Genomic DNA, 25,719 nt, shown 5'->3' with positions numbered 1-25,719 from the left:
GAGAGTGGTGAATCTGTGGAATTCTCTGCCACAGAAGGTAGTTGAGGCTAGTTCATTGACTATATTTAAGAGGGAGTTAGATGTGGCCCTTGTGGCTAAAGGGATCAGGGGGTATGGAGAGAAGGTAGGTACAGGATACTGAGTTGGATGATCAGCCATGATCATATTGAATGGCGGTGCAGGCTCGAAGGGCCGAATGGCCTACTCCTTCACCTATTTTCTATGTTTCATGATTTGGCGGCACACTGGCACAGCTGGTCGAGCCGCTGCCTCTCAGCGCCAGTTTGATCCTGATCCGGTATGCTGTCTGTATGGAGTTCGCACATTCTCCCCGCGACCGCATGGGTTTTCTCCGGGTTTCCTGCCACATTGCAAAGAAATGAGGGGTTTGTAGTTTAATTGACTTCAGTAAAATCCCCCAAAGTGTAAGGAATGGATGAGAAAGTGGGATAACATAGAATTCATGTGAACAAGTGTTCAGTGGTTAGCAAGGACTCGGTGGGCTGAAGGGCCTGTTTCCATGCTAAACTAAACAAAAATACTTATAAATACAAAAGTATGGAGCATTCTAAAGTTAGTGACTGATGTTTAAAGCGTGCCTTTATTTTTTATATCCTTGTGACCTATTCAAACCTAAGAAAGCCACATTATTTAGTCTTTAGTGCTCTAAACTGCAGTTGTTTTGTTAATCCTACACAATTCATTACAGACTCGGGAATTGACTTGAATCTTGGAGTCCCTCTTCATTTTTTGAATGAATCTGTGTAACATGACTCGTATGTCACTTTAGTAGTTCAATCAGTTTAAATACTTAAACATGGATAGAAATATTGCAGTTTAACTAACATGTTCAAAAATTATCTTTGCTGTTAGGCCTTTTTAATAGTAAGAGAGCAAATAGTTCCTATCAATCAAGCAATCATACTGTGAACGTTCTGTTCTATGAATAGTGTAATTTAAGTGGAAATTGACAGGGTGGTTGGCAGTAGATTTGAGAATTGTGTGCTGGAATTGACACTAAACTGGCTTAGTTTGAAGTGGGACCACCAGGGGCGTCATTTTCGTCTTTTTTTATTTTCAGTGTGTGTTAAAAGTTAGTGTAAATGTTCGCTGATTTGTTTTATGTGGGGGGTGGGGTCGGGGGAAACTTTTTTTTCAGTTTCTTACCTTGCCGGAGATGCGATTAATTTTCGGATCGCATCCTCTAGTCGCTCTGTGGCCTACCATCGATGGAGCTAGAGGCCTTCTTGGACTGACCATGTGGCCACACCGTGGGGCGTGGACTTGAGTCGGGAGAGGCCGTGGATGTCGGAAGCTACAATGTCGCGGAAGGTTCGACCAGCCCCAACGCGATATAATACCATATAACCATATAACAATGACAGCACGGAAACAGGCCATCTCGGCCCTACAAGTCCGTGCCTAACAATTATTTGCCCCTAGTCCCATCTACCTGCACTCAGACCATAACCTTCCATTCCTTTCCCATCCATATACCTATCCAATTTATTTTTAAATGATAAAATTGAACCTGCCTCCACCACTTCCACTGGAAGCTCATTCCACACAGCAAATTCCACACAGCGATGTTCGGTAGTCCGGCGCGGGGAAGCTGACATTCCTTCCCCCCCCCCACCCCCCCCCCACCCCACCCGACGCAGGAGAAGATTGCCTTGACGCAGATGGCCAGCAGCCGCTGCGGGAATCAAGATCATCCCGTCAACGGAGGGTTTGAGGCCTCCCCCGACCGCGGGAGAGCAAAGGGAAGAGATTGAACTTTTTTTCGCCTTCCATCACAGAGAGGAATGTGGAGGAGTCACTGTGATGGATGTTTTGTTAAAATGTATTTAGTGTGTTCCGTTGCTTTTTATTTGTATGACTGACTTGGCAAATGAAATTCCTCGTATGTTGCAAAACATACTTGGCTAATAAAGTATTATTGTAATTGAGATTGTGCGTTGTACATCTGTGATATTCGGGGATTTTGTTTGACTGGATAGCACATTAATTATATTGAGAAATTTAGGAAGATGGCCACATGATTTTTCCCTGAGGATTAAAAATCAAGTTCCCATATTAATTTTTTTTAATGAAGTTGAGATTTATTATAGATTCAAACTTTTAGATTTTGTTCTGGTTTAAAAATAACAGTTATAGTACACTATGCATTGATTATATAACATATAATAGGTAGGTCTAATACTTTGTTGTATCAGCCATTGCTGTTGAGACTTGCTGCCTTCAAGAAAGGATGTTCTGTTTCTCAGTCAACATGTCTCTTTTACTTAAGCTTCCAGTAATACAAACCCAGAGACGCTACCGTTTGAGTATAGTAGGTGTACTAATTCAGCGGAGATATACTGTTTGATTAATCCCAATGACTTTTGTTGATTAACTCATCCTACATTATTACATCACATTATGTAAACCAGGCATAGCAAGGTGTACGCAAACAGCAGTGGAATCAACGGATACATGATCAATAGTTATGTTAGCGTTGGTTAAACAAGTATTGCCTAGATGGGAATTCCTTTGCTTACGGCCATTACTTCACTTATGGCACAAACCTGATAACTGACCTTAGTATGTGAAATCAAAGAGCTGCAGATACTGATTTATACCAAAGATGGACACAAAGTGCCGGAGTGACTCAGCGGGTCAGGCAGCATCTCTGGAGAAAAAGGATGGGTGACGTTTCAGGTCGGGACCCTTCTTCAAACCCTTCTTTTTTTTCGGAGATGCTGCCTGCCATGCTGAGTCACTCTAACACTTTGTGTCTACAACTGGCCTCAGTAATTCATTTAAATATTGGCAAATGCAACAATAAGCACCTGCTTGGGTTTTATTTCAAGTTACCTTGGCATAGAACTCGAAACCACAATTTCTGATCTGTAGTTGACAATATAATTAACTAAGGCAAGCCAACATGAGAAATCTAAATTGAAGGGAGACACAAAGTGTTGGAGTAACTCAATGGGTCAGGCAGCATCTCTGGAGAAAAGGGATGGGTGATGTTTTGGGTAAAACAATCTAAGTGCAAGTACATTAGGTGTCCTTGAGACTCTTGAAAGGCGCCCATAAATAAAATTTATTATTATTATTATTACATTGATTCTGTAATTATTGAGAAAGGTGATGGATTTCCATGAAAGTAGTTATGCTGTGGAATTCTTAAATCCATATTGAAAATTCCATACTTGTCAAAATAAACAAGCGTTCTTGTGCATAAATGAGTAGAACTTGGTCTTCAAAATATTTGTAAACACCAGAGTCACAGGAATAAATTGTATTTGTTTTGTTCAGTCACTAAAAAGATGGCTATACAAATTACACACAATATTGCAACATAAGATAATTCAAGGCTCAATACGTTTCTTCTAATAGCTGTTTACTATTTATTTGTTTAAGAATGAAGTATTAAATATGGGTTTCGTGATTAGGCAATGTCTTTTCGCAGGAAGTGCTTAAATACTGAGTTGCACGGCTACTCTGTATTTAATTTGACTTTTTATTTGACTGATTTTATACTTTGAATTTGATCAGTTTTTAGCTTCCTTTAGAGAGTTCATGTGAAATTATAGTTTTTTTTCAAATACTTGTAGAATTTTCTATTGCCCTTTATATTTGTACAAATAAATTTGAAAATCTCATTGTCATCTTTACTGGATTTAATTCATCTCTAAAATGTAATATTTTTCATTTCTTTACTGGGTTCCACAAAATCTCTGAGGTATTTCATCATCCAGCCAGCACTTTTAATAATTTCAACACCTGGAGGTCCTTTAAAACTGGGCATTTGATCTGGTCAACAGTAACATTTTAGTCCGAAACAGATTTATTTAGTGGGACTCTGATTTATTATATTAACATTAGATTATTTGGATTGCTATCCAGTCATTTTTTTGATGATTTGTTATAACTTCCATAAGTGGCGCAGCAGTATAGTTGCTGCCATACAGTGTCAAATTGGGTTCAATCCTGACTACGGATGCTGTCTGAATGGAATTTGTATGTTCGCCCTGTGACCACGTGGTTTTTTTCTGGATGTTCCGGTGTCCTCCCACACTCCAAAGACGTACAGGTTTGTAGGTTAATTGGCTTTCGTAAAATTGTAAATTGTCCCTGGTGTTTAGGATAGTGCTAGCGTACGGACCTGGTGGGCCTGTTTTCACAATGTATCTCTAAAGGCAAAATCTAAAGGTAATTACTGTACTTGGGGATTGATATGAGATAGTAACAGTCATCGTAAACATGTCTTACTGGATTGATATCCATGGTGCACAACTTAATGATGGTCCTGTTCACAGATTAAAAAGAAGCAACAGGATGTTCTCGGTTTCTTAGAAGCCAATAAAATTGATTTTAAAGAAATGGATATAGCAGCACATGAGGAAAACCGAAAATGGATGCGGGAGAATGTTCCCGGGGAAAAACGCCCTCAGAATGGTATTCCTCTTCCTCCACAGATCTTTAATGATGAACAGTATTGTGGGGTAAGAAATTATTCAATGGATATTTACTTTTCTCCTTCTGTTTGAAGTATTAGTGTCTACATTTTAATCACATGGCCTTCATTTTTTCTTAATTTCTATGAATGATCCCTGGGGAGATGGGACACATATAACATGAAACCAAAACTTAACTTTATAAAATTCTGAAATAAACTTATTTTGTGAATCTCTCCTCCTGTCTTTATTGCATTAAATGTGTTGGTTAATTCTGTCAAATTCAATAGCCGTAAGAAACAAAATTATAACATCAGAGCCCCCAGGACCTGTGTTTTTTTTTAATGGTGCTTAGATACCTCAGCTTCTTTGAAAATTGGTCGTGTCCATTGAATGTTTTGCTCTCCAGTTCTACGGTGCTGATGAATGTGGTCCTTCCATTGATCTCATCGAGAATAAAATGAGATTAATGTAAATGTGTGTCTGAAGTTCAGCACAGCCTTGATGGGCCAAAGAGGCTGTCTAACTGTTGCTCCGTCTCTCAATTTAAAATCTTAAGTAATTGAACAGTGGATTTTTGCTTCCTTTGTCGGCTCTAACATTAAAAGTTAAGCCATCAAGAGGTATTTTGCAAATGTGATAGTTCTTTAAAGGAAGTTACATTTCCAGAGATTTTAACTTCCCTTCCCATTCCCACACCGACCTTTCTGTCCTGGGCCTCCTCCACTGTCAGAGTGATGCCACACGCAAATTGGAGGAACAGTCCCATATATTTCATTTGGGCAGCTTACAACCCAGCGGTATAAATTTTGATTTCTTCCATTTCAAGTAATCCCTGCATTCCCTCTCTGTCTTCCCGCCCACCCTACCCTAATCGTCCTACTTGGTGCACTGCTCGCATCCTTTTATTTCTTTTTATTATCACCTCTACCCCAGCCAACGATGGGTCATTATGGACTCCACCCTTCCTTGGTCATCTGTTGCCAGCCCTGCTTTGTTCTGACCGTTTCTTATCTCCAGTTCCCTTCCCTCAACTTTCAGTCTGAAGAAAGTTCCCAACCTGAAACGTCACCCATCCTTTACCTCCAAAGATGCTGCCTAACCCGCTGAGTTACTCCTGCTCTTTGTGTCCATCTTAATTTTTTGTCTCTGTACTTTTCATAAGATCATAAGTGATAGGAGTACAATTAGGCCATTCGGCTCATCTAATGTCTACTCTGCCATTCAATCATGGCTGATCTATCTCTCCCTCCCAACACCATTCTCCTGCCTTCTCCCCATAACCTCTGACACGCATACCAATCAAGAATCTATCTATCTCTGCCTTAAATACATCCACTGACTTTGCCTTCACAGCCTTCTGTGGCAAAGAATTCCACAGATTCACCACCCTCTGACTAAAAAAATTCCTCCTCATCTCCTTCCTAAAAGATCATCTTTTAATTCTGATTCTATGACCTCTAGTCCTAGACTCTCCCATTAGTGGAAACATCCTCTCCACATCCACTCTATCCAAGCCTTTCACTATTCTTTTGTATTGGGTATTACCCAGAGGAAGCAAAGTAAACAAAATTCTCTTAAAACTTGAATAATATAATAATAATAATAATAATAATAATAATAATAATAATAATAATAATAACAATAATAATAATATAATAATAATAATAATAATAATAATAATAATAATAATAATAATAATAATAATACATTTTATTTGTATAGCGCTTATCAAGGACTCAAAGTCGCTTTACATGGTGAGTCAAGAACAAAACAAATAGAGTAGTAAGACAGAGATGCAAAGGGGAGGGGGACATGGGACTAAGGGTATGCAGAGGTGAAGAGATGGGTCTTGAGGCGGGACTGGAAGATGGTGAGGGACTCAGAAGTTCAGATCAATTGTGGGAGGGAGTTCCAGAGCCTGGGAGCTGCCCTGGAGAAGGCTCTGTCTCCAAAAGTGCAAAGGTTGGATTTCAGAATGGAGAGGAGACTGGCTGAAATGGATCTGAGGGACCGTGAGGGTTGGTAGGGGGAGAGGAGGTCAGTGAGATAAGGGGGGGCCAAGTGGTTGAGGGCTTTGTAGGTGAGGACCAGGATTTTGTAGATGATCCGGTGGGAAATGGGAAGCCAGTGAAGTTCTTTGAGGACTGGGGTGATGTGGTGCCAGGATTTGGTGTGGGTAATGAGTCGGGCGGCTGCATTCTGGACCAGTTGGAGTCGGTTGATGTTGCTGGAATTGATGCCAAAGAGAAGAGAGTTACAGTAGTCCAGTCGGGAGGAGATGAAGGCATGGATGAGTCTTTCAGCAGCGGGGGGTGTGAGAGAGGGTCTGATTTTGGCAATGTTGCGGAGGTGAAAAAATGATGTTTTGACAACATGGCGGATGTGAGGCTCAAGGGAGAGGGTTGAGTCAAAGATCACTCCAAGGTTGCGGGCCTGAGGAGATGGGGAGACAGTGGTGCCGTCAATAATGAGAGTGGGGTTGTTAATTTTGGTAAGTGTTGATTTGGAGCCAATGAGGAGAAATTCTGTTTTGTTACTGTTTAATTTAAGGAAGTTGAGTTGCATCCAAGATTTGATGGCTGACAGGCAGGAGTTGATATGGGAGAGAGGGGGGTGGTGGGGGGACTTGGTGCTGAGATAGATCTGGGTGTCATCAGCATAGCAATGGAAGTCCAGTTTGAAGTGACGGAGTATATGACCAAGGGGGAGGATGTAGATGATGAAGAGGAGGGGACCGAGAACAGAGCCTTGGGGAACGCTTTGAGTGACAGTGGCTGTAGCAGAGGTGTGGTTATGGAGAGAGATGAAGTGGGATCGGTTGGAAAGGTAGGAACGGAGCCAGCTGAGTGCAGAACCTTCAATGCCAAGGTCTTTAAGTCTGGTAAGCAGGATGTTATGGTTCACGGTATCGAAGGCCGCACTCAGGTCGAGGAGGATGAGGATGTTGAGGGATATCTCCTTTTAAGCCTATTTTATATTTAAATACTTCAGGACCTTTTAAGTCTGATCTCATTATAATGACTTCTGCATTGCCATTTGCAATGTTAATTAAAAGCCAGCTTACATATTTCATTTATTTTTTTGCCACGATAGGACTTTGAGAGTTTCTTCAATGCCAAAGAGGATAATGGAGTTTATGCATTTCTTGGTCTGACGCCACCTCCTGGTTCAAAGGTATTTTCCTGCATTTTCATCCGTTTGTTGTTTAAAATGATATGAAAAAATAATTTGCTTATCAGGTGCCGTCTAAAAATGGGTGCTTCCAGAGAGAAAAATTACCTAATTAAAAATTCACAACTATTTTCATACCACCTTTAGTTATAGGGAAGAGTTATCCCTGAAACACACATCTGAATTGATGGAAATGAAATTTGAGCTTCTACCAGTTCAAAGGGGAATCCGATTGTCAATTTACTTTGACCATTCTCATAAGTATTTGGTATGCAAGTTTGGAAATTATTTTTCTCACATCTAAAAGATAAAAAAGAATTGCTTTTGGGTTAGCACCTTTCATGGGCTTGAGTTATCCTAGCACTTTAACACTCAAAGTACTCATTTGATTATATAATGAATATTATCTGGATGCTATCTTGCAGAAGGCCAACCTTTTCTGTTTACATTTAGTGATGGTCCATGTTTATCTTGGAGTTCTGGACTTTTTTTATTCAATTGCAGCATGATGCATAGTTATTCCTACAATTGGCTTGTGTATGAAGTTCCAGTATTCCAACTGTGATCAGGGGCAAAATGACAAAGTTAACTAATCAAATTGAGTTTATAATCATATGCACAAGTATAGTTAGGTACAGGTACATTGAAAATCCTGCTTGCAGCAGCATCACATGCACATAGACTCAAATAACACACAATAACATATACCTAAATTACACATTCTGCAAGACAGTAAAAATTAAAAGGCTGTACTTTCTTTTTCTCAATTGGGTGAAAAATATTTCATGGCACTGATTTGAAGAAAGGTGCCTTCCCTAATATTTTGACTAGTGTATATCTTTGGCTCAACTTCACTGATAAAATGTTATGGTGCTGTTTGTAGGAGCACTGTGTACAAATTGCCTATGGTTTTTACATCAAAGCAATGATTGTCTTTCAAAAAGTAGTCCTGTGAATGTACAGGACAGGAATGAAACGGTACACAATTCTTTTCTAGGAAGGAGCAATTCACTTTGTTTTACATTAACTAGGAAAAGTTACGGGTTTGCCTGTAGCATGCCAGCAGTTTGCTGCCATGATGTGAGTTTGGAGAGATGCTGGAAAGGTAGATGTGATTTTTCACCAGAATGACTGTGACAGTGAACTTGTGAATAAACTGTCAAGGGACATTGCTCAGTGGAAAGAAGAGGGAATTCTGTTTGGATCATTCAGGGCATCTGGAATTGACTACGTACAAATGAGGATGAGCTGAATAGTTGGGGATAAGTAGTTGGAACCTTAAGGGCATTCAGCGGTGTTGGACCACAGTTGTTGTGGAGACTTAGTCTTTTACAATAACATTCTGTGTCAGATCTACAAACTTTAATTAAACCTGCAGTGCATGAAAGGTAACAGTTTGAAACATTAAAGATGACAGTTTTGGCCTTCAGGATAGACCATTGTAAGAAATGATTTTTCCATTCACAGTTGAAAGCTGAATATAATTTGGCAATGATCATAAATCAATGGTTCATGAGCATTAACAGTCATGATTCACTTGAGGTTGCACATGCTTATACATTGCTATAAGTCATTTGATTTGAAAACTGCATTAAATTCTGGGTATTATTTATTCATAATTTTAACTTCATATGTTTAATCAATTTTGGTGCATCAATGCAGAACTGTAACTTCAAATCTGGTATCATTGCATCCAAAAGAACCTGTTTAATTTATCAAAGTACACTTATGGGTTCATTCCACAAATATCCTACACATGATTGCTTTAATCTTATTGACCTGCCTAGATTGTTGAGCAGGATTGGACACAGTGTAATGTTTTGTAAACGAGCCAAAACAGTGTGTGTAAACCCAAGTACATTTAATGTTCTATAATCCCTTGCACTGGTTGGGCTGATTTTTTTTGTTTAAAAAAAAAAAAAACCTTGTGCATACTCCAGACTGACATGTATAAACTTATTGTTGATGTAATGCATATCATTAGTGTGTTCTACCCTTTCCAGCTGGGGAATTAATTTCCCAGGTTAGTGAGTAATGAAAGTTGACCCCTGGGATGGGCTAGAACAGGTGAAATGAAAAGGCAAACAATCATCTGCCATTTGTCAGATCCAGAATAAACTGACAGATGAGTGATGAGCAGGTCTCGAATGGCTACCTTTTACTTTGCTGTAAGAATTGCAAATCCAATTTATTCTAAGAAAAAAACACAGCCTTATGTAAACTGAAGAAGGGTTCTGACCCGAAACGTCACCTGTTCCTTTTCTCCAGCCGCCTGACCTGCTGAGTTACTCCAGCACTTTCTATCTCTCTGCAGACTTTTGTCAATTTTGTTGTTGAAAATTTTCCGCTCAACCTCTTGCGCAGTCTCAATTTTTACATGGGATGTGAGAATGGAAAAGGGAACGGCGTACTATATTTAGACCAGTGTCAGCATCAATTACTTTTGGAAGAAGCTTTCTGTAGCTCTCAGCTCAGAAGAGAAGGCTTCCCTGCACCACACTTTCCCCCTATTTTTAACTCTAACTATTTGTACAATGTCTGAGCGAGGTTAGTTTTCACACTGAAGATTCACTGTGACTTTGCAATGAGTTTGGGATTGTCTTCAACTGTTCACTTGCCATTTGGAGAAATTAATCTTTTCTATCTTTTTAGTCTGTTCTGCATTTGAGCAAAGATCCAGGAGTAAAAATTGTGTTCTATTTCTACCTTGCACTGCATATTGCTGCTAATTCAGAATTAGAGGGCATTTGAACAGGAGCAAATGTTGTGCTCTATTTCTATTTTGCATTGTATATTGCTGTTAATACTTTTAAATAATGTTTTGTTAATAATATGTGCAAGATACATAAATCAATCCTTTACCTTTAGACTTTTTTATATTTTGCCTTGGACATTATATTTCAAATACAGCTGCAATTTGCTGCCCAGATTTAGATTTATTTGGGATTATAAGAACCATAGAATAAGTAAAAAAACATTTATGTAAATCCAAGATGAATGGAGGATTAGTTTTACCAATTTTTTTATTTTATGTTTGGGCAGTTAATATTAAAAATATGAACTTCTGGTTGGAAGATATGGATCAACAACCAGATTGGTTAAAGATGGAAAAGGAAGATTGTTTACCTTTTGAAATTAGCTCGATCTTGTTAACTAACTGTATATGCTTCTAATAAAAATATTTATTAAAAAAAGATTTAGATATCCTGTTATTATAGATTCTTTGTACTGTACGTATGTTTTTCCTGTAGTCCTAAATGTTTTAGAATTAGTCCAATTTAAGGATTGAATGGTCACTTCAAAATTCTGAATCTTGCTGATGCTGTGAAAACCTAAATCCATCTTCAATGACTGAGGACCAACACACTCAAGAACTTACTGAGCTTTCAGTTTTCCCTGTTCTTGATTTTCTCTTTGTCTAATAACAGTTAGCAAATGTATAACATTCGGTTTCTTGTGTTTGGTTTTTCTCTGGTCCAGGAAGCTCATCAGGCTGCAATCATCCAGAATGGTGAAATTCCAGAAAATAAAGAAATCCTTGTAATTAAACATTATATTTCCTTATCCTTTTTGTTTGGTTGTGGTTTGCACTCGAACTAACTTATCCGGCTGTCAGTGAACCTGGTTAGTTTTGATGCATGTACTACATATCACTGGTTAGAGTTCTATTTCGAAGCTGCATAGTGCTTGGCTGGCAAATATTTATCTCTCAGATGACCTTAACCCACCAAAATGGAAGCTTTGTAATGTGCTTGTGATGTTTAATTTAACTGCGTATTCATCCATCTGACGCAATATTGCAGCCCTATTAATTTCTGGCTTTCACAAGCAAATGTTTGCTTACCAAGGCCATACTTAGGCCCATATTATTAATTGTAATGGATATATAATATTCTTGTGTGTAGTTTAATTTGAGGTCTCACTGAGAGCATAAGCTGCCAGATGTTTATTTTTTTCATTGTCTAGTTTTGCATTGAAGTTGCTTTGCTTTTCCAAGCTCGGGTTGATGTAGGATTTAAAAATACGGATATTATTGGGTGTGATATTATCACCCGTCTCTACCTGGACCCTCAGAGAATCGCTGTATTTCCAATTGCGACTTCAGTTTCCATTAAGGAAAATCACCGTATGAGAGAGCATGTAGATTGATTGAATGGTGTTGTAGTTAAAAATAGGAATAAAAAAACTATATAAAGGTGTTGGTAAAATAAGGGGTTTGCTGGAGAACTGAGTTCAAAAAATGCAATCAATTTCAGATTGCAACTACTTGCAATGTCCTGGTTTTTGCAGATAAATGTTCTCAACTCTGCCCCTTGTGTGCATGTGTAGTCAAATCCAAAAGCTTCAACTTTTTACTGAGAACTATGCTTTCATTTGGGTTTCCCCAGGGAGCCAGATGTTAGAGATACAGATTAGTTTATTGTTGTATACCACTGGGATGCAATGAAATTCCTTGTTCAGACAATGCTCACTGAGTAAATAGGATACATATAATAATGATAAATACAACAATAAATACAATGAGTAGTGCGAAACAGCAAAATGATGCAAAGTTGTGGTGGAATGCAAAGTGCAAAAAATTATTCATGTACAATAATGGAATAGCCAGAAGTAGAGGTAAGGGTACAGGGCAGCACCTTTGGGAATGGGTGTGACAAAGGTGATTGTTATACGAGTGGAGAAATAGATATTATTAAGTTGGGACGTCCGAGCTTTCAAACTCCTGTACCTTCTGAAAAATAGAAGGAAGAAAGGAGAATGACCAATTCGACAGGCACTCTTGACAATACTTCCAGCTTTCCTGATACAATGCACTTTGAAGATAGACTGAAGGAAGGAAGTGACACTCCTATGATGGACTGGGCAGTGTTCACCATTCTCTGCAGGTTTACACAGTCCAGAAGCAAACAGTTGTCATACCAGGCTATGATGCGTCCTGTCAGAATATTATAGCGCATCTGTCGACATTTGAGAGATTAGCCTCAGTCCTGAGATTCCCAATCATTAGCATTGAAAAGATTGTTCTTGGATTCTGCAACAAGTTAGAACTTGAGCGTTCCTTTATTGATTTGCTTTTAATGAGTTATTTTATTCTCTGCATTTAAGTGCCTCTGATATTCAGAAAGCATTGCAAATTAAATTATTTAAATGGGATGATCTTTGCCAACTATCAAATCCATCTGCAGTTCCATGTGTCCATATCAAAGCTATTAGGCAGGTATCGGGGGGGGGGGGGGGGGACCTACTCCATTATGCTATTTACACCCCTATTCTGCACTTGCAACTGTAATCTAGGATGCTTCGAGTCACCAAGAGATCCATTCGTCTCCAGCAAAGTATGAGAGTAGGATGATTGCAGTGGGTGGTGATTGTAGATGGCAGGTCCATGCCAACAAGTTTTGGCCTGTTGATAAAGTTACTTAAAAGGCAGATCAAATCTTTGGCCTGCCAAGGAATGCCACAAATTGTGATATCAACATATTTAAGATAAATATTTTGCAAATGACTGGGCCTCGACCATTAACTTGTGTCCCTTTCTGTACACTACATTACAGGAAATTACAGGGAAGATTTTATCAGCGTGACTGTAAGTGTAGGGAATTTCATTTATGTGGAGAGAATGTAAAGACTGGGATGGTTTTCTTTAGAGAAGTGAAGCTTTAAAAAAAAATTTAGTTGCTCAATTATGAGAATTGGAGGCTTGCATTTATTGGCCCATTCATGACCTTGGCTATCTTTCAATGAATTACAACTAATGGACTGCTTTTTGAAAGGCTGGAAGGCCCTTTTTGATATGATGGGGTAAATTGCCACCTTTGTCATTTTTTTGGGTTATTAACGGAAAACGGAACTAAGATGAAGCACTGTGGTCTGAGATGTCTCCCTTTATCCTAGAGATTTGATAGAGTACTTAAGATTCTGAAAGGCTTGGCAGCATTGAAATCGATAACACACGATGGGAATGAAAAGAAAGATAAAATTAAATGTAGGAAAGTTAGAACAGAGCGCATGAAAATGGATTGGGGCAACGGAACTTGAAACCAAAGCATTTGATAGCCTTGGAATTCAGGTTGTCAAAGGAAGGATTAAAATGTCATAATAAAAGTGTGTTGTGATAGAACAGTTGGGTGATGTTGCATTTACGGCTCAGAGGATAATTAGCAACAGTAGCTTGGGGCCAAATAACTTGTTTCTGTGTTGGAAATACTTTGAAAATATCTGGATTTTATGTTTGTTATGTAACTGAGAAACTAGGGAAGGATTTGTTTCTTCAAATCTGGAATTGATTGACTTTAGTCAAAACATCAGGCCACAAAAAAATCTAGATGTATCAATGGAACCCAGTAGAATCTAATTATTCTCATTGCAGGTATTTGTAAAAACTGGAAAGATGCTAAAATGCATTAAAAAAAATGGTTTGATTAAGAAAAAGAAATGATCGCTCAATAATGTTGTCTTTGTCGTTCTTTGCAACATATTGGCATGGCACAACTCTTCCCTCACCGCCATTTCTTTCTTTGGTATGCCAATGCACAGCACTTGCATAGAGCCAGCGATGATCAGCTTGGAGAAAATAATGAAATGTTGCATAATCACTATGAACGGTCAACAGATATAAATGTAATTATATATTTGCCTGTATTGCTCTGGGTGTACTTATATAGCATGGTTTTTTTGTGTATATGCATTATCATTTTTAACAATAATGTGTGTGTGTGTGGATAGAAGTGATGTGAGAGTCCTTAATATGAATAACTGATATCTAGTAAATGAGCAATATATTTTTTAACACAATTAACTTTCAAAGAGAAAGTTGCTTGGAGTAATAAGAAGCTTGTCATGCAGTTTGACGTTATAACTATAAATGCTGTACACTTAAGTCAACAAACTATTTATTTAGTGGAAGGATATTACATGGTTTTCCAAATTTATGCAGGGTATTTTTCACTTTTAAAAATCATTTTCAGCACCATCAGACAATGTCTTTTTGGTAGTATTTTATTTTCAGGAGCAAATTGTGAAGATTCACACCATCAGTTGCTACATTAATTTTTCAACCTTATGTTTTATGTAAATACAAATACATAATCCTACAATGGTGTTATTAGTTATGCCATTAACTTGTAGCCCATGACAATTAATAACAGTTTTGGCTGATTTAATGCTAAATGTCAATTCTGGTAGAATTTTTTTTTTTTTTAATAAAACTGGTTTGTATCTTCTTGGAGGGAGAAGACAAATACACTGGGGAACTCAGCATTCAACTTTCACATCTGTGTAGACATCAAACAATGCGATGTTCTATCAAAATAGATAAACAGTCAATAGAACTTATAGCAGAAGATGACAGGCTTAGGTTTTTCCTTCTTTCTTAGATCACAGGAAGAAACAACATTGTGCTAATCTCTCTCTTGCCTGTTTTGCATTCACGCATGTCCAGTTTCACCATTCTTTAAAACTTCCTCCTTTGTGCAGTTCATTGAATATTATTTCAGTACTGATGACTCCCACTCATGTCTCCTCTGCACCGATGCTAACAAGTGTGTATGCCCTTTGTTTTAATTTACAGCATCCGTAAACTTTCACCTTTTGTCAGAACCTCTAGAATTCGTGGATTTTGTGAAGAAAAATGTATTTGCTTTGTTTCCCTTCAAATATTGATGTTGCTGTGTGCAGGAAAACATTGGTGAGAACAAAACTGCAAAGGATGAGGAGCCTCCTCACCAAATGGTTGATCTAGAAGATGCTGAGGAAGAATCTCGCAAACCTGTAAACATTCCTCTTATTATTTTTGTGCCTTAGCCACCAGTTTAATTACTAACTCAAGTCAAATTTAATTTAATTTGACATTGATCAAGAAATTACATGTCTAATGATCACTTAATAACCCTCTCATATTCATCTTCATTGCTAACTACCTAATTGAATTAAGTTACTCCATACTGGGTTAGATGGGGGACAGGAAGAATGGAGAAAGTGGGAAACGGAATAATCCAGCATTTGGGAATATTCCTTCCCCAACCATGAAGGTGGCCAGTCTGAATCTAATTCATTACCACAGACTGCTGCGGAGGCCAAGTCAATGGATATTTTTAAGGCAGGGATCGGCAAATTTTTATCTATATGTTGTGTAGGTGTCAGGGTTATGGGGAGAAGGCAGCAGATTGGGGTTGAGAGGGATAAATAGATCAGCCACGATTGAATGATGGAGTAGACGATGGGCCGAATGGCCTTATTCAGCTCCTATAAGTTATGAACATGCAAATAGCAGTATTTCTAGTAATTATGGTACATTTTTCCTCTGCAGTGGAAGGATTGTGAAAGTAGGGTGGTAATTCATACTTTTCAAGATAACTACCCTTTAAGCTTGTATCAACACGATTTACGTGGTTGGTTCAGTTAAGTTTTTACTTAAAGGTGGCTTAAGGGTGTTAATAGTGGGCTTTGATAACACTGAAACATTTTGAAATATCGAATTGAATTTTAAAAAAAAGGGAAGGTGGTTTAAGATTTTTGTCAAATACTGATCATTGCTTGGTATTGTCATAGACTTCTATTAGTTGCTAATAATCATCCCAGGTATGAATAACAGTGTCTCACTGGTCATGCATGCAGACGTGTTCTCTTGCATGAACTGGGGAGTTTTCCACTGGTTGGAGTCCAGAGTAGGCTGGGGAAAGGGAGCAGTTCCATGTACAAAGGGAAGTGTACATTTGCAAATGATATTTGATGCAAGGTCAACTGTCATTGAGCCTTTCATACATTTTTTGTTCCTGTTAAATTGTGAGTGGATATGGGGAAATTGAGGTTTTAAATAACAGATCAATCATTGAGCAACAGTGCAGCCTTCTGGGACAAATGAGTCAGGTTCTGTTCCTATATAGCAAATGCTTTCATCTTGTGCACTCTGCAGAGGGTGTTTATTGAGTCTTAGCCCCATCGTTCACATCCACCCCCCTCCACCAACCCTCATTGCATTGTATGCCAGAATTATATTGATTTGTTTATCTACATGCAAACTGATGATTACAGGAATATAATGAAAATACAATGGAATTGTTGTAGACACAAAATGCTGGAGTAACTCAGCGGGTGAGGCAGTATCTATGGAGAAGGAATTGGCGACGTTTCGGGTTGAGACCCTTCTTCAGACTGATGTCAGGGGAGGGGGCGGGACAAAAAAGAATGTAGGCGGAGACAGTAAGACTTGTGGGAGAATTGGGAAGGGGGAGGGGATGGAGAGAGAAACGTTAACTTCTCTAACTTCAGGCAGCCCTTGCTTTCTCGCTCCTCCCCCTTCCCAGTTCTTCCACTAATCTTACTGTCTCCGCCTACATTCTTTCCTTGTCTCGACCCGAAACTCGGCAATTCCTTCTCTCCGTAGATGCTACCTCATCCGCTGAGTTACTCCAGCATTTTGTGTCTACCTTCGATTTACCAGCATCTGCAGTTCTTTCTTAAACATGGAATTGGTGTAAATGGATAGTCTGTAAATTATTCTGAAGAAGTTCCCGAGACTAACCGTCACCTATCCTTTTTTCTCCCGAGTTCCTGTCTGACCCGCTGAGCTACTCCAGCACCTTGTGTCTATCTTTGGTGTAAATTGGTACCTGATGGTATGGAATTGGTTTATTGCTCATATGTTCATAAGTTCTAGTAGTGGAATAAGGCCATTCGGCCCATCAAGTCTACTGTGCCATCAATCATGGCTGATCTATCTTTCCCTCTCATGCCCATTCTCCTACCTTCCGCCCCATAACCCCTGGCACCCTTACTAATCAAGAATCTGTCAATCTCTGTCTTAATAATATCCATTGGCCTGGCCTGTACAGCAGTCTGTGGCAATGAATTCCACAGAATCACCACCCTCTGACTAAAGAAACTCCTTCTCGTGATGTTGCAGCTACATAGTTGGTTGGCATGAACTCGGACCAAAGGGTGTGTTTCAGTACTTTGTGAATCAAGACTTTCCAATCAGAGTTGCTGATGTCAATATTAAATTATCGTTGCAGTTTGAAGGTTTTTGCTGCATTTAGATATATCGTTTGCTTTGTCAGATTTTGTAAAGTGCTTTTACAATCTGAGGTCTCTGCCATTTTAATCATGAGTAACACTAAGCATAATCTAACATGTTGATCTCGATTGTATCTCATATTCATCTCAACTAATCATATGCACTTCTAACCTTTTGATACATTTTGGAAACACGTGTTATTGAGGTTGTATTAAAAATAAATGCCTTCCATTTTAATTTATCCTTTCCAATTTCTTCCACTAAGGAGTCTCCTCCTGATGGTGAACCTGTGGAAAAAGAGGTATCTAGTCTATATTGCATGTTCTACAGTAGCAATGCAATGACAGCAAATATGTGATGATCATTGTCTACAACTTTCCAGGGAAGAGTTAAAAAGGGAATTGATTATGGGAGTGCTAGGACCGGTGACCATAAAGTTGACCAGTGACCATAAAGGTTTCATGGCTTTAAAGGTGGCAGGAGCAGGAGCATATCAGGAGCATTGATATGTGGAGCAGTCCCAAAGAAACAAGGCGATGGAGAAGCAAGAAGCACAGATGGCAATGATTGGAGGACTGAAGGAGTTTGGAGATTAAAATGTAGCTTGATCGGAAGATGACAAAAATCCAATTTATTTTCCCCAAGTCAGAATTTTACTTGCTAGGCAGTGCAAACAGCTCAAGATGAAAGATACCCGCTGCTGGCCAGAATGGACATAGTTCCTGTAAAGGGAAGATGAGAGAGCCATGAGGTAGGAGCTTGGAAGGCTCGTGGATTTAGCATCAAACACATAGGTCAGATCATCGGAGAAATGGGATGGTGGTGAAATTATTTTAATATTGAGGAGTAGGATGTGGCATTTTAAACAGCTTTCATTCATTTTAGTGACAGGTCAGAGATTTGTGGCCAAGGTTGCTTATGGGGTGGGTGGAAGGAAGGGGGCAGGTAGGTGTGAGATATGGAGTGGGAGGGGGAACTGTGATGAATGCTATGATCTTCCTGATCAGTTGGAAAATTTCATTCATCCAGCAGTATTATCACAAGCAAATTGGCAGAATGCAGGTACTGGCATATCAAACTCTTTTTTTTTTTTTTAAAGTACTACACCTGTACTTCAAAAAGGCAGCCATTTTTTGGACAGGTGTGTGGTTGTGTGTGTGTGTGTGTGGACAGGGTTGGAATCTGTCAAGAGTTTTAGAGAGAAAAAGTGAAAAAAGGAATTGATAGCTGGGAGAGGTGACCATCCATTTTAGGTTTTATGGCTTTAAAGGTGGCAGATTATTAACTTTAGCACTTTAGGAAATGGATCTTTTAACAGGATCACTCATAGCCTTCTGATTAAATCAGCTAGTTATCCCATTCCCAAAGAAAACAACTTTAGGTTTTCCTTGTACAGGTATCTAAAATGCTTGGTTTTGGGCAAGATCTATGCTCCACTCCAGTTATCATACCTTCTTTATCTAGTGGGGTGACCAAAACAGTACGCGGTGCTGTAGCTGGGTCCTAACTAGTTTTATACTGTTCTGGTATTATTTCCCTGCTATTGTATTCAGTCACATGGCTATATCTAAAACTTGTATATGTGGCCTTAACTGTTCTGCAAGCTCGGGTCATTTGTAGATATGCGTCCCTACACCTCTCGGTATCTTGCAGCTTATTGAGTTAACTTGCTTTGTTTAGAATTGCATTCCATAGTTTGACCAATTCGCCACAAGAAATATTTGCACAACACTTTGCATGGGATGGGTTATATTAGCAGCTTGTGCATGTGATCAGAGACAAGCAATGATGCTGTCATTTACTATTTGATTCATTGGAGGGGATGAAGGGGGTGCGAGTTTGTGTGCATCTCCCCTTTCCTCCAGCTTCCCTGGCTATCCCCTGATTTTACACCACAAAGACAGCAGAGCACCTTCGGACACAGGTTGGGTTATTTTAGTTTTGTGGACCATTTACATTTTTGCTATGGTTCAGTTGATTAAAGGAAATGTAATGGGGAAGAACTTCCAATAAAAAAACCATTTACTGGGATTGAAATTGGGGAAACCTTTTCTTTTTGTTCCTCATCTATAATTTATTTAACTTAGATTGCACTGTTTCCCGTTTCACACACTGGAATTACCATGGTAGAAACAAGGAACTGCAGATGCTGGTTTATACCAAAGATAAGCACAAAGTGCTGGAGTAACTCAGCGTGTCAGACAGCATCCCTGGTGAAAAAGGATGGGCGACATTTTGTGTCGGGACCCTTCATCATACTGTCAGAAGAAGGATCCTGACCCGAAACATCGTTAATTTTATTTTCTCCAGGGATGCTGCATTACTCCAGCGCTTTGTGCCTGTCTTTTGAATTACCAAGGTCTCTTCCTCTTGCTTCTCTCCCCTCCACCTCTGTTCATGAACTCTTTTCCAATGCCAACTTAAATGTTAGAGTGTCTTGAATGAATCTGACTTTTTAAAGAATATACTATGAACATAGAAAATCCTTCTAGGTAACAAGTGGTAGGTAAGAAGTACATGGTAGAGTGAAATTTGCCTTTTTCATGATACAGCTCTTTCACAGCTGTATACTTACATTCTATCTTCCCTGGTTTTGTTTCTAACTTGATTATATCAATTTTACTAGGACAAGGAGGAAGAGGAGCCAGTTACAGAGGTTCGATCATTAGATTCTGAGTGCTGAGAAACTATTTTATCATCAAAATTAACACATCCACATCCACTGTAACAATTTTCATTTTCAAGCATGCCTTATTCGTGAGTTTCATCGAGTGCATCTCGAGTGCAAATGCCTTGGAGTTCTTCTCATTACATCTACACATCTTAAAAAATTTGCCTTCTCCATCATAACTAACCAAAACATTTCACCTTATTAATCGCTAATAATTCAAATATTATTCCTATTATAATTTCTTCCTTCAGGATGAAGAAGAGCACCCTGTAACTGAGGTAGATCTGTTACATGCTTCATCCTCTTTTTTGTCATCTCATCAATCATTCTTGTGCTGTTCCCATTCCATTGTAATATTTCAGTTGTAATCTGTCATTTTTTGAATCGGGGATAGGATGATTCCAGGAAATGTTGCGCATGCAATTTGGTTTCAATTTGGGAATTTCATCCAGAGTACAAGTAGCTCTTCAGTTCCAAACACATTGAGCTAGGGTCAGTCTGGAGTGCTTATCTGAGGTGTTGATGTCCTATGATGCAGTATCAGTGCAAGCACAATATTCAATAAATTGTAGGGGGTAGGGTGTTGACATGGATAGAAAATTGGTTGGCAGACCGGAAGCAAAGAGTAGGAGTGAACAGGTCCTTTTCAGAATGGCAGGCAGTGGCGAATGGAGTGCCGCAAGGCTCGGTGTTGGGGCCGCAACTGTTTACCATATATATTAATGATTTGGAAGAGGGAATTAGGAGCAACACTAGCAAGTTTACGGATGACACAAAGCTGGATGGCAGTGTGAACTGTGAAGGGGATGTTAGGAGGTTGCAGGGTGACCTGGACAGGTTGAGTGAGTGGGCAGATGCGTGGCAGATGCAGTATAATATAGATAAATGTGAGGTTATCCACTTTGGCGGCAAAAACAAGGGGGCAAATTATTATCTCAATGGTGTTAGGTTAGGTAAGGGGGAGGTACAGCGAGACCTGGGTGTCCTTGTACACCGGTCACTGAAAGTTTGCGTGCAGGTAAAGCAGGCAGTGAAGAAAGCTAATGGAATGTTGGCCTTCATAACAAGAGGATTTCAGTATAGGAGTAAAGAGGTTCTTCTGCAGTTGTATAGGGCTCTGGTGAGACCACATCTGGAGTATTGTGTACAGTTTTGGTCTCCTAATTTGAGGAAAGACATCCTTGTGATTGAGGCAGTGCAGCATAGGTTCACGAGTTTGATCCCTGGGATGGCGGGACTGTCATACGAGGAAAGATTGAAAAGACTAGGCTTGTATTCACTGGAGTTTAGAAGGATGAGGGGAAGGATCTTATAGAAACATATAAAATTATAAAAGGACTGGACAAGCTAGATGCAGGAAAAATGTTCCCAATGTTCGGCGAGTCCAGAACCAGGGGCCACAGTCTTAGAATAAAGGGGAGGTCATTTAAGACTGAGGTGAGAAAAAACATTTTCACCCAGAGAGTTGTGAATTTATGGAATTCCCTGCCACAGAGGGCAGTGGAGGTCAAATCACTGGATGGATTTAAGAGAGAGTTAGATAGAGCTCTAGGGGCTAGTGGAGTCAAGGGATATGGGGAGAAGGCAGGCACGGGTTATTGATAGGGGACGATCAGCCATGATCACAATGAATGGCGGTGCTGGCTCGAAGGGCCGAATGGCCTCCTCCTGCACCTATTTTCTATGTTTCTATGTTTGTAATAAATGCCTCTGGGTTAGATACAGGGAAAGCAAAAATCATGTAATCTCACTTGGGTAGGGTTTGGACCTGCTCTGGTGGTTGGCCTAAGTTTTCATTTGATCCCGAGCTTCTACAGTACTCCCCACAGAGAACCTGTTCTCTTGACTAAAAAGTGGACATCCTTTTGGTGTGTTTAGTTTATTTATTGTCACGTGCTCCGAGGTACAGTGACAAGCTTCTGTTGCGTGCAAACCAGTCAGCGGAAAGACAATACATGATCACAATTGAGCCGTCCGAGGGTCTCCAATGAGGTAGATAGTAGTTCAGGACTATCTGAACTGTGGGTCCATGAGGTGGCGGAGGGAGATGGGTGGGGCGAATGGGATGGAAAAATTGGAGTCGTTGTTTAAGATATCACTCTGCTCCACAACATGGTTTCAGTTTCCAAGTTTTCCAGCCTTCATTTATTCTTTTCATATGTAATTTCATCCATCACTTTCTCATCATGGTATTATTTATTTATTCCATATTTATGTTATGGCCTATTTTGATTTTCTTAAGTTTTGTCTATTTTTCTCTCCTTCTCTCCCTCTCTCTCACTCTCTCACACACTCATTACTTCCCACTCCCTCCTCCATACATCATTTTAGGACGAGGAAGATGAAGAAGCAGTGACTGAGGTAGTTTTATGCAAGTCTCTGAACTCAAGCTTAACAATGACTGATGTTTAATGTATTTGATTTACTTGGGTGCTGTATAGGTATGCGACTTAATTTGTACACCTTTGCGAAGGACAGTGAATAATGATGTTCAAGCAGAAATTCCAATAACAGAAAGTTTTAGCATAGAGCGTAGGTTGAAAGATCCTTCAATTCCTTTCAATTTTAGAACACATTTTAAATATCTCAGGATAAGGCATTGTCATGATTTTGATTTTTTTAATTACTTTTGAAAGGAAAATGGTATAATTTTCTGCCAGACACTTGAGATATGACATGAATTACGTTGATGACCATGTTTTCTTTTAGTTACTGTTTGGGTCCCAGGAAATGTAGTCACTTATTTTCTCTTGTTTCTCAATCAGGATGAGGAGGAAGTGGATGAATCTTAAAAAAATATTTTTCCTTTTATGTGATTTCATCTGCAAGGGTTTAAGGTAACAAGAAATGTTAAACTTCGGACTAAAAATACAAAACAGTTGACATGCCTGTTGACGTTGCTGCTGTGGTCCTGAAACATAACTAGCTTCAGTGAGTGGTGTATCTCTAACATAGCTAGGCATCTGACCATGTATTTTAAGCTTTGAAGTTGACTAATCGCTAAAGCATTCTGCCTTTCTAAAATTCCAAATGCATTTAAAAGCTGTATTATAGATTAACTATTTACAGTAAGTTGCATCACATCACTGGATCACCTCTACCAGAATAAGGCGTTGGGATCTAATTCATGCACGTCTGGCTGACTGTGTTTCTCACCAAATACGACTTTGATATTTATGGCATCTCTCTTTTAAAAAATAAAAAAAACACATTTATGAATTTCCTGCCCTTGCCTGTAGCGACACTAATTTTCCTTTCCAAATGTTCGGTGTGTTAACTTGAGGTTTCGTGTTCGGTAAATAAACTTAACTCATTCACTTAATAATTTTCCTAAAGATTGTGTGGTGAAATGACTTGAATGCAGCTCATGGCTTTGTCCTTTCGGTTATAGTAAAACGCTGTTATTTATTATTTTCTGGAAACTGCATGTGATTATCTTTGACTGCGCAATGTTAATGTTTCTTTCTGCAGTTGAATTTTAAATTGTGATACACTAGGGATGTAATATTGTGACATTTGTGTGAAATGCAAAATCCTATGGAATGTTTTACATATTTGATACTGCATTCATTGATGCTTTAAGGCTGGAGAAATGTAGTTGATGTGTGGTAATATATGCTGGTACTCTTATAATAAATTGTACTTTGTGTAGGATATCCATTCGGAGAATGTTCCTTGCTTTTCTCATACCAGATCCAAATACTTAGTTAATCACGTTAGATAAAGCAATCCAAAGAGATTTGGTCAGCAACTCTCAACTATTCTGTATGTTAGCTTTGAATCTCATTTTATTTCTGGGAGAATGTACAAAAATTATTTGAAGGAACTGGTGCGGAGTAAGTGGTTTCAGAACGCAGCTATTTTGGTTTCTGTACCCCAGTTTTGTTCTGTTTAATTCAACTTCTATTTTTCTTTTGTTTCTTGTTTTTAGGAAGCAGAGGCCCTTGCAGAACAAGTGTAGGGACTTGACCCAGGAACATTGGACCGCCCATGGTGATCTCAGAAAACATGTTGGCACTGCCCCCCAAAACATTTCTTCAATTGAAAGCATGGATTTCTACAGAGGCGTAGCCTTCAAACCTCCACCCCCTTTTGCAAATATTGAGCCGCAGCCAATCTTTCCCTTCCATTTTGTAGATGATTTGGATTCAATGGACTTTGCAGAAGCAAAACTATTTTTTTTTTGGAAGTTAATGTGAGCAGTCCCATTTCTAGGGCATGATTAAACTCTGCTTTTTATTCTGAAAATTTCCTCCTTGGGGATGCCAGTTAGAGCCTTAACTCAAAGCTTGCCTTCAAAGAGGAACTGCCAATTGCTGCAAAAATGTTTTTGTCATCTTAATTATATGCCAGGTTGCCTATTTTCCTCTTTTTTTGCCAGTGTTCCTTTCGCTGAAATCAATTGCTGTGAATGATAGAAAGAGTAATTACTGATAAATGATGCAATTAATTTTTTTTTATAAAATCACTCTTTCATGATTTCTTTTAGTGTTTCATTAAACAGAGGAAAGGTTTCATCACAGTAGAAATGATGCTGGTTTAGCAAGGAAAGACAAAACTCGGCAGGTCAGGCAACATCATTTGAGAGCAGCAAGATTCACAGATGAGGTACATTGAGGGAGGGTCCCGCAGAACCCCCGTTGGCGAGGGGAGGAAAACTTCTTCAAAGTTCTGAAACCTATTCAAAATCTGGAGAAGGGTTCCGATCCAAAAAGTCACCGATGCATGTCCTCCTGGGATGCTACCTGACCCACTGAGTTACTCCAGCACTTTGTGTCTTTCAAAGGTTTAATCATAGCAAGGTTTGATCTTCGGATTTATTTATATTCATCCGAAATGTGGCTCGAGTTACTTCCATTTCTAAAGAACAAGTTTGTCTTGTCGTGACATATCTGACAATATTAGTCCTCCATTCACATTTTGTACAGCTGCACATTTTCCAATTTCATATTGGGATTGGGGAAGTACTTCAATTACGTTAAATGAACCCCAATATGAAAACACTCCTGAAATAAACAGCGGCAGTTTTCCTGTTTCCATTATTTTTAAATTTTAATAGATTAAAGTTGTTTTATTAATGCAAGTTTATTGGCCTTTCCTGATACAGCAGATTGGGAATTCTGGACTATGGACTTCTCTGTGACATTGATTGAACTTATTTTCTCATTTTCTTGCACTGCTTCTCGCTTAGTCCATCAAGGAAATGTTCTCGTCAGCATTTCCACCAGTCCCATTCCCTCAGCCTTCTTCCTTGTAAAGTATTCTCTCTTATACTCATTAACTCCCTACTGACGTAATTTCTGCATTTGATTTCTTTCCCAGCTGCTCGAATAATATCCGTCACAGCAGTTTGGCATAATGCTGAGAGTAGCACAGTGACAATGTTCACAACACACAGTACTGTACAAGAACTC

At 39.0% G+C, this 25,719-nt stretch overlaps 1 protein-coding gene across 11 annotated transcripts in view; it reads left to right on the top strand.

The window, feature by feature from the left end:
- sh3bgr (SH3 domain binding glutamate rich protein) overlaps nt 1-25,340 on the top strand; it is a 49,471-nt gene extending 24,131 nt beyond the window's left edge. Inside the window, exons 2-12 of one of the 11 annotated variants that reach the window (XM_033032451.1) lie at nt 4,308-4,493; nt 7,542-7,622; nt 11,100-11,159; nt 14,157-14,240; nt 15,297-15,389; nt 17,900-17,935; nt 20,261-20,290; nt 20,557-20,583; nt 22,637-22,666; nt 23,071-23,142; nt 24,237-25,340. In XM_033032451.1, the coding sequence (XP_032888342.1) occupies nt 4,308-4,493; nt 7,542-7,622; nt 11,100-11,159; nt 14,157-14,240; nt 15,297-15,389; nt 17,900-17,935; nt 20,261-20,290; nt 20,557-20,583; nt 22,637-22,666; nt 23,071-23,097 (654 nt within the window). In that variant the 3' untranslated portion in view covers nt 23,098-23,142; nt 24,237-25,340. The remainder of the gene's footprint in view (nt 1-4,307; nt 4,494-7,541; nt 7,623-11,099; nt 11,160-14,156; nt 14,241-15,296; nt 15,390-17,899; nt 17,936-20,260; nt 20,291-20,556; nt 20,584-22,636; nt 22,667-23,070; nt 23,143-24,236) is intronic. The other 10 variants (XM_033032459.1, XM_033032454.1, XM_033032452.1 and 7 more) reach the window with 10 other exon arrangements.
- The last annotated feature ends 379 nt before the right edge of the window (nt 25,341-25,719 follow it).

Source organism: Amblyraja radiata, chromosome 14 (assembly GCF_010909765.2).
Source record: "Amblyraja radiata isolate CabotCenter1 chromosome 14, sAmbRad1.1.pri, whole genome shotgun sequence".
In the NCBI taxonomy this organism is placed as follows: domain Eukaryota; kingdom Metazoa; phylum Chordata; class Chondrichthyes; order Rajiformes; family Rajidae; genus Amblyraja; species Amblyraja radiata.
This window is presented reverse-complemented; position numbering and strand designations above follow the sequence as displayed.